At 41.5% G+C, this 9,926-nt stretch overlaps 1 protein-coding gene across 2 annotated transcripts in view; it reads right to left on the reverse strand.

Moving 5' to 3' along the window:
* Positions 1–9,216, reverse strand: part of dmrt1 (doublesex and mab-3 related transcription factor 1) — a 16,446-nt gene extending 7,230 nt beyond the window's left edge. Inside the window, exons 1-4 of one of the 2 annotated variants that reach the window (XM_076047116.1) lie at positions 8,799–9,216; positions 7,902–8,076; positions 5,521–5,681; positions 980–1,154 (exon numbers count right to left, since the gene is read on the reverse strand). In XM_076047116.1, the coding sequence (XP_075903231.1) occupies positions 980–1,154; positions 5,521–5,681; positions 7,902–8,076; positions 8,799–9,197 (910 nt within the window). In that variant the 5' untranslated portion in view covers positions 9,198–9,216. Of the gene's footprint in view, positions 1–979; positions 1,158–5,520; positions 5,682–7,901; positions 8,077–8,798 lie in introns of both variants that reach the window. The other variant, XM_076047115.1, reaches the window with a different exon arrangement.
* Between the last annotated feature and the right edge of the window lie 710 nt (positions 9,217–9,926).

Below are 9,926 nucleotides of genomic sequence, written 5' to 3' on the forward strand. Positions count from 1 at the left end.
TTGCAAATAAACATTTTAGTGTCTAGTGCACATTTTAAAAGACCATTGCAATGTATATATAGGTTGTACAGTTGGTTGCTTTCATACGCAACGCATACACTTGTGTGTGTGTTTTGTTTTGTCTATGTATCAAATACAACAACATCAATTCCCACCCATTATTTTGCCAGGCTGATTAATTTGTCATCAACTGTCTTAGAATAAAAATTACCTTTCTGTTTCTCTTGTGATAGTGTGATGAAGTGACATATACTCATTTACTTATTTCAATATTTTGTTTCAGGTAAAATAATTCATATGAATGGGAATATATGCAATATCATTTCAAATGTTTATACTGTATGAAAAGAAAATCTCAATTATTTTTACATTTTTGTAAACTTGTGAGACCGAATGCATGTTTTCTCAGGAAAACTTGACTGATTTGAGTGAAGTTTTCAGTGTGAATGTCCTTTTCCTGCTGTTGGGACGTGACTTGACACTAAGTGTGGGACCACCCGCTCAGAGTGTTGTTGTCTTGTAATGGAGCGTGGACGTGCGTAGCAGGAGGTTGACGAGGGGCCCCCACAGGAAATGGACAGGTGAAAGTAATAAACAAATACAGGGATGAGGGAAGCTGCGGGAGCCCTGAGGCTCATGATGCTGGTGGTGTCACTGAGAACAATCACTGAGAGGGGGAATCACGCTGATGCTGTCACGCTAATGACCCCAGGTCTGAATTTCATTGTTCTGAAAATACAATGACAATAAAGGCTTCCTATTCAATTCAATTCAATTCTCTAAATTCTTATAATGAGCAGCACCCTCGTGCAGTGCGTGAACAAAATAAATGTATAAATAACTAATAAACAAATAAATAAAAAAATACCTCGATACACACTCTTTTCATTTGCCATGCATGGGTGTGTGTGTGTGTGTGTGTGTGTGTGTGTGTGTGTGTGTGTGTGTGTGTGTGTGTGTGTGTTGCCGGGTCACTCACAGGCTGCTGGGGTCTCACTGCCGCTGTGACTGTTGTCATCGCAGCAGAAGAGCGGCTGCTGGCTGGGTGTGGAGGCCAGGCCCGGAGCCTTGTAGATGCCTGCTGGGTAGTAGGAATGCATGTGGTACTGAGCGGTCAGGCTGTGGCTGGACATACGGCCGTCCCCATGAGGCATCTGCTTTAAGAATAGAAAAATAGTGAGCATCAGACAGGATGGTCTTCATATTTCTCAAAGGACTGTTGAAAATCTGGGTGATAGAATAGGGATGTTTCTTTATGCTAAAATACCAACTCAAATAAAAACACAGACACAATTAAAAATGATACCAATCATGAAAAGTGGGAGAAAAAACCCTGTTCAAGAATTTTGCACGTTACAAGCAAATTCAAATTCAAACTTTTACACATCGAGAAATCTAGAAATGTCTGGGATTTTTGTTGGTTTTGTTTTTTTAGCTATATGTTATGTTGTCACCTTAACAATGGGCTGAAACAAGCAGAACAGGCTCACTCCAGTCCTCTGAAAAGTTCAAAACGAGCTGTCTGCTCAGCAGCAAGGCCACCTCACCGAGGGTTTTCAATTTCACTTTTATGGAATTTGATTTCTGTCAGCCTGTAATATGTCACCCGTATTGTCCACACCATCAATTCCCAGACAGTTTTATAAACTGTTATTTAAGCTACACTCAGTTCTTGTATTAGGCGGTGAAAAATACAATTGAGATTGAACTGGAGCCTTGAAAAGTGCACTAAAATTGCAGTTTGGAGGACACATGCAGGGCGAAAGTTGCCCTAAGAAACAAAAAAGTTTTGCAGAGAGAAATAGGCAAAGAACTATTATTATTATTATTATTATTATTATTATTATTATTATCATTACATTTTTGACATAGATTTTATTTATTTAGAGTATTTTAAGAAATTGCGGTTTTAAAGTTAAAATCTAACCAGTGGTACATGCATAGTCATATTCATGCTAATGGAGTAGAAGATTCATCAATAGTTAAGCAGAAGAAGAAAGGACAAATGGTTATCATAAATACAAACGCGTACTCAAAAGAAGTGTTAATAGTCAGGATACACTATTTGACGAAACGCTGTTTATAGTCTCTGAGCTGCACAAAGGAATCTTTTCTGGACCATTTGGAATGAACTACACTCAGTCTCAGAAAATCTAAGATTTGAGCCTAACATATATAACGCCCTATCTTTTTATTTTAAAGTCATTTTCACTGGAGTATTAAGCTTGCGTTGGTGAGTTCCTGAGGTTGAATTCTGACTGTAATTGAAATGTTCAACGTAGTGGACTAGTAAAGTATGTTTGGCAGGGTCTTCAACGCTCTGGTCCGTTGCACAATATCAGCAACAACAAAATCACATTCAATAAAAAATAGATGTGTCACTAATTAATAGATTGATTATATAAGTGCACTTCCATACAGTTACCTTGCTGCCTTCGGTGCACGACAGTCACCAGGTTGTGTTGTCGCAATGGCGGACCGCCATTACTGAACCACCGGAAGTGGCCGTGGCTTTAATATAATATAATACAATATAATATAATATAATATAATATAATATAATATTAAGCCGTCGCACTTTAAGAATAGCTGATCGAAAAATATGAATGCACATCTTGAAGTGAGGATTGTGCCACAGCGGCAATAATTATTTGTCAACCACCAGTGAAACGAACATCACAATGTTTGTGTCTGATTAAAATGTGGCTAGCTATCGAAACGAGGGGTTAGCTAGCTAGCGTGCTAATATTTCTATATTATATTATGTATATATTAGTAATTGTGAACACCAGCCCTCAAAACAAACTGAGGGGACGTCATATATACTTTATAGTTCCCTGCAGCCATTTCGAAAGTTGACAGATTGATGACGTAACATCTAATACACGTCATCGTCATCGTTAGGTCGGAAAAAAAAAGCCAGTAGCAACCAATGACACAAGATTTAAACTGTTTACCGCACAGCAATTTTTCACAAACTTCTCACAGTGACGAAGTCACTTATATCACTCACAATAAAATCATTTTTGGAACATGGCTATAATGAGTAAGTGAGTGACTCTTGAGGGGGTCCTGCACCTCCCTGAGAGGGCCACTCTGCTTATCTGGCACCATCTCCAGTCTGGAAGCTCCTACACCACCCTCATATTATCATCATCCACCTGCATGACAGCCAGGCATGGCTGCGTGCACAGTGCAGGAGAGGACGGGCTGATGGCTTTGCACTGATAACAACCACAGTGTTTCCTCACAGCTTACCATTTAGTAGCAGGATGCAACCCATAAATCATTAAAATAGTGACAGTTCTTCGCTTTTCTTCTTCGTATTCTATATATATTTTATTTATTCATCATTTTTTAAACAAGAGACATCAGACCAATAGTTCATTATTATTATTAGTGTTGTTGTTAATACTACTACTACTACTACTACTACTACTGCTACTACTATTACTACTACTACTACTACTACTACTACTAATAGTAATAATAATAATAATAATACTTTGAAAAGTACGGTTGACAAAGACTTAAGGAGGAAAGTTGATCGATGGAAGCTACTAGTTTCATATAAATGAATTACTGATGATTGAGATGATAATGACTAAGCAATTTAACGTGACAGTTGTTCAGCACCTTCAACAATTACCTGGGCACATGGTGACACGCTGTCAGGATACTAGTGTTAGGATCTTCCCGAGCAATATATAAACACATGAATCAAATTGTGGCTTTCATTAAGCGGCGTTCTAATATATTTACATAACTGAGAAAAACAATAACAACAACCTTGGCAGAGAACAAACAAAGACCCAGATCACCAACATTCGAGTCAAAAAGGCAAAACTGAGAATTCCAAAGAGTAATTTTAACGAGTGAAGCCATTGTTGGAGCCTTCATGCTAAAAGTGAAGATTCAGGGCAAATGAATAAGATGGAGACATTTAATGGTCTAATTTTGCAATAAGATACTTTGTATTGTTTTTTTTTTAAATAGTAAAAGTCAATATCTAGTGACCAACTGTAAAGGTTTATTTTCATAATACAACTCTTGATTCAAGAGCTAAAATAAGAGTCCCTGAATGTGACTACCGCAGCGCACACACCCACCGCCGCCGCCGCCGTCAACCTGACAACTTCACACAAAATATCATAAATCAGCCGGGAGGATGGCTAAATTATGCTAAAGACTGCTAACTGATTAGCAATAATGTGCTCAATTTCTCCTTGGAGCGCTGAGGCATAGCGGTTTGTTCCTCCGCCGACAGACAATACCATTAACCTTTGCAATTGAGGCTGCGCGGTGCGCTCGCAGGGTAGCGGAGGCAGTGACCCCAAGAGTGGATGTTGCCAGTGGGGCAACGTCAGAGGAGGGGGGCTGGGGGGGGGGGACAAATGTTGGCCATAAAAAAACAAACCCCTCATCTGAGATCACCAGAGAGTTATGGATCTAATTTGCCTCGCGCAAAAGCTCATCTCGGCCCGACACAATAGAGATACATTTCAATATAAATCAGCGTGAATACATACAGATGAGTCTGGGAAGGACGGGGTGTGTGTGTGTGTGTGTGTGTGTGTGTGTGTTGGGGAAAGTTATCCCTTACATTAAACCATTAAACTAGATATTCTCTCGTAAAACAGACAAAAAGTTTAAAGGTCCCGTACTGTTGGGCGTTTCATACATTTCTAAATCGTTCTCAAGTAATTGTCCAAAAACAATGTATTCAACCCACTGTTATGAAAAATACAGGCTAAAATGGAAAGTGATGCTTTGTTGGACGTTCCGCATGTTTGGAAGGAGACAGAAACAAGGGAGGAACCAACACTCGACTGGCTTCGTGATTACAGACCTGAGATACAGTCGGTGTGGGTGCCCCCCTGTGACATCATAAAGGGCCCCTGTGTTTTTGCGTGCAGTTTCCTTTACTTGCAAAAGTCCAACAATGGACTACTACTAATACTGCGCTTGATAAGTTCTTGTTCTTGAAGAAAAAAGAAATAACTAAACTAAACTAAAATAATTTGTGGAAAAAAAAACACACAAGGCGCAATATTTGGAGCCACTTTGGATCCCCCTCCAGCTGAGTTTACACAGCCGAGAACAAAAGCTGCTCTGTTTGCCGTATTACAGTGACTGTTATCTGATGAGGTAATAGTGCGTAAGCAGCAGCGTTCACACTGAGGTGAGATGAAGCTAAGCTGCTTATCTCCTGTTTCTTTGGCATGAAGCAGCTCAGAAGTGAAACTCCCATTCAAACACACACACACACACACACACACGCACACAGGCTCGCACACAAAACCTTACAAGTTGTTCTTCAGTGTCTTAATGTTTGCATTGTTTGTTTTTTTAAGTAATTCAAAGTAAAAATGTTTGCTTATATTTTTCTCTTTTAAATGTCTCATTTACAAGTTGTAGAAAAGCAATGACTGATGTGTCAAAAGCAACATGGGAAACCTTATCAAACCTGTGGGGAGGAGTTTGATGTACAGCAGAGGGACATGAGGGCTGGCGAGTCACCTGGTACTGCTGGTAGTTGTAGATGTTGCCGTAGCAGGTGGAATAACACGGAGCCTGGCAGAAGTTGTCGTAGGAGGCTTCCACCAGCAGGTCAGACTGTGGCTCAACATGAGGCCAGTGGCCCGCCAGCTGGCCGGAGGACGAGGAGGACAAGCGACTCCCTGCACAGGCGGGCGAAAAGGAGAGACCACAGTGAAACAAGGCCTTGTTTGTCCGGCGTGTGGAGAAAAAGCATTGTGGCGTGGATTATAAAACAAGACACCGTTCAGAGGGTGAGATATTTAAAGGGGTGCACGGAGAAAATAAAGCCATTACCGCAGCAGACACTTGAAGTGGATCATGTTCACCACAACCAGACCCTCTTGCTGGTTCTTTTGTTTACCCAGGGAAAGATTCGGATATTACTCATTTTTCGTTCTCGTTTTTTAATTTCCACTATTTTTGCAGTTTTGCAAACTGTGTCCACTGAACGTTCACTTTACTGTTTAACAATGTGACTAAAAGAATGTTTTATGTTTTGATCTGTTTGAGAGTATCAGACATTCCTTTAGTTCTGCTTTAGAGAATTTATTTGTGTTTGCACCACTTTTTGCGCTTGATTGCTGAAGCTTTATTTTTGTAAATATATAATTATGTTAATTATTTATTCATTTCTTCTTTATTTCAACAAATTTGTCTTGTGACTGCTGTAAGTTAATTAAAGTCCAGCTGTAAATAAATGTTTTATATCGTGTGTTGCTTACAATACATTTACATTTAGACAGTGCGTAATCAGTCTTTCATGATCTCACTTATATGTGGATGCTGCATTTAACATGATGAGGGATTCTGTTCCACCTTTAAGGAATTTCTCAAGCGTTCCAGCTCCAACCCAAATTGCTAACAACAGCACCACCCGCAGGCCACATCCATGTATTAACCTCAAAACAACTGAACGACCGCATAATAATAACAATAGTACTGAAGAAAATGACATCACAGCAGGGTGAGAGGTTTCCAATCAGGACAAACACGAGCATCAAGTCACAATTACGCATTTTTTAATCACTTGTCCTCTTTTTATCGCCAAGGCCACATTCTTCTCAGGTACATGTTGAGCCCTCTGTTCTGAAGGACAAAATTACTGACATCAAATATCATGTGCTGCCTGTGGCTCGATGAGTCCCACAGAGCGCTACTCCTCCATCCACTTGGCACTTTTCTATCTGCCTCCAGATGCCCGGAAAGAAGAACAGGAGTGAGACGTGAGCAACCTTGACACGTCTTAACTCCCTAGAAATGATTTGAGGCCAAATGCTTGTCACTGTACAAATGTCTTCCTGCACACCACCCCCCGAAAATAAATAAAAAGATGACCTTTTGCACAGCCACCTGCCAGCAGGACAGATGCTTCCTGTCATCTTATTATGCAGTTTATCAAATATCCAAGTGGCTAAACAGAACCTGGTGGTCTCATCGGCCTAATGGCATTACAAAGAAACATTCAAAAACACTCATACTTGCTGGACATTACATTCATTCATTCATCCACCTTCTATACCCGCTTATTCCTATTCAGGGTCACAGGGGTTCTGCTGGAGCCTCTCCCAGCTGTCTTAGGGTGAAGGCAGGGTGACACCCTGGACAAGTCTCCAGTTCAACACAGGGCCACATAGAGACAAACAACCATTCACACTCACATGCACACCTATGGACAATTTAGAGTGTTCAATTGTCCTCACATGCATGTTTTTGGAGTGTGGGAGGAAGCCGGAGAACCCGGAGAGAACCCACGCAGACACAGGAAGAACATGCAAACTCCACACAGAAAGGTCCCAGGCCCGGGCCCCGGAATCGAACCCACGACCTTCTTGCTGTGAGGCGGCAGCGCTCACCACTGTGCCACCGTGTCGCCCGCTGGACATTACATTTTGGCCTAATTATTTTAAAGTGAAATGATAGCGCACACAGCTTACAGCTCCTGAACAACATCATTTGATTTTTTTTTTTCACCAAAAACAGCACTACACTACAGTACAGCGCAGTCAACAAGGTAGAGGGATCCCAACTCACGAATTATTGAGGAAAACACAACACAAGAGTTTACATAACTGTTTTCAACATATTTTCTAATGACACTGGACCTGCACTGCAAAATCCTGAACTCAGCTGAACAGCGATGATCTCAAAGCACAAAGGGCCTCTCAACTGACAGAGAGTCCGAATGCAGACAAGTTAGTGGGTCATAATTAAGCCATGTTGTTTGCTGAGCTGTGATGTCCAAAGTTTAAACTGGACCTTAATCTGCATCATCTGTCAGAAAATAAAATATGCTGCAACACTTTGCTGCGTCGCCTTCAAACAAGGAGGCACAGAAAGAAAGAAAAATGCAACGATCTCACCAGTGACAGCATGAGCAGAGGAGGGTCCGCCGGTGGGAGACTGGGCTAGTACCTCCCCAGACACCATGCAGTCCGACCCGTTCTCAGTCTTCACCACCACCTCCAGGCCAGAGAGGGTGACTGGGTGGCAAAGGCCCAGCTCCATCTCCTGAGCCTGCTGCCTCCTCAGTGCAACCTGCAAAAACAGTAGGACTACATCAAAATATTAAAATCGACAAAATAGCATGGGAATTTCGCCTGAATTATTTCACATTTTATATTTAATCATCATATGAATCCAACTCTGGAAACCCAAAACACATCACATCTTAAACGACGAGTTTCTTTTCTTTTTTTTTTTAACCTTGAAAAACTGTTTGTTTTTTTTTTTTGTAAAGTTTCTTTGAGTTTCAAGGGGGGAAAAACGCTATATATGTAAATTGATAATCTTACTCATTCATTATGAACGTATATAATTGTTATTTTTTTATTTTTTTATTTAAAAAGCCACATGTTGTAATACCAACACTACCAACAATCAAGATTCAATAGAATCACAACATTGACGTGAAGAAATTGGTTTTCATTGAAATATTTGTAGCAACTACACTTGTTGAAGCAAACAAACTATTTAAACTATTTACAACAAACCAGATAAACTTGGCGAAGTTTTGTCAGCTAGCGGAGTGATTAGCTTGGGCATGTTTTTCAACAAGAAGATAAAACAAATCAAAACTTCCGTTAAACGGCCCAAAACATATCGAGAGGCTCTAACAAATGTTTATCTTTAAACAGTCGCCGTGTATCACAACAGCTGCCTCCGCGGAAACAACTCCCTTGGACCCCCAAGCCTCGACCTGACGTTAGGCGGCTAAGAGTGGAGGGAGTGCGGGCAGCAGGAGGGAGGAGGCCGCCTACCTGGGCCGCCATCACCCGCTGCCTCTCGGCGATCAGTTTGCACTTGGGACACTGGCAGTCCTTCCACTTGCAGTAGCGCTTGTGGCCCTTCAGGTCGGACATCAGGCCGTGGTTCCGACAGCGGGAGCACTTGGGGGTCCTGGAGGGTTTGTGGCCCCTGGCCGGGTCTCTTCTGGGCTCAGGGACCTGCTGCATTCCTCGGCCTCTGGGATGCTGGGACACCGGGGGCGGGGGGGACCGTCGCTGCTGCTGCTGCTGCTGCTGCTGCTGCAGGTTGGAGGTGGTGGTGGAAAGACTGGAGACTCCAAGGTCCCTAGGTCCGGTGTTGCCCCGCCCGGCTGTCTGTGCGTATGATAGACGCTGATAAAGATGCGGGGGAGGCAGGCACACTAGTTGCATTAATGTGCAACAGCTGCCCCACCGGTGTGGCTCTCTGTCACAGCCAGAACTCTGCATAAACTGTATTCTGCGTGCTTCTGTGTACGCCAGTGGGCAGGCAAACTACGGCCCGTTAAACTTTTTAATCCGGCCTGCCAAACTTGAATAAATTATGTTAAGTAGTAAGTAAGTAACAAAATAGTTGTATTTCATCTATTTGTTTATTTTACAGTGTTTTAAGAGTCATTTCAATAAAGAGATAAACGTTGTGGTGGTTCAAAGACACTGATTTTGTTGTAACACTTTTGTTCATTTTCAATTGACATTAAAGCAACATGTTTTCTACATATCCCATGATATATGTTTTCCTCATATGAGGTGGCTCACCAAAACACGCCATCCATCTGCTGCTGCCCTCTAGCACATTTTAGAACCCATTGGCCCCACCAGTCAGAACGTGCCTGCCCAGCACTGGTGTACATGACTGGATGTATGTATGTATGAATGAATGAATGAATGAATGAATGAATGAATGAATTCATGAATTCATGATCAAATCTTCATCACATCATCACTGTACTGCACTGTAGAAACATTTAGACATAGAGACAATAGAGACTTATAGCACTGGTAGGGAACAAATCAGAACAAAAGATAATAAACAATGGTCAAGACTGATTTGTATCCATTTTGGTGTTCTCAAATAATTCTCATAAATGCCTATGCCACATTAACAATTAAAATATGACT

This window comes from Nelusetta ayraudi, unplaced genomic scaffold, assembly GCF_046127955.1.
Source record: "Nelusetta ayraudi isolate G7.1 ecotype Tasmania unplaced genomic scaffold, CSIRO-AGI_Nayr_v1 ptg000092l, whole genome shotgun sequence".
In the NCBI taxonomy this organism is placed as follows: domain Eukaryota; kingdom Metazoa; phylum Chordata; class Actinopteri; order Tetraodontiformes; family Monacanthidae; genus Nelusetta; species Nelusetta ayraudi.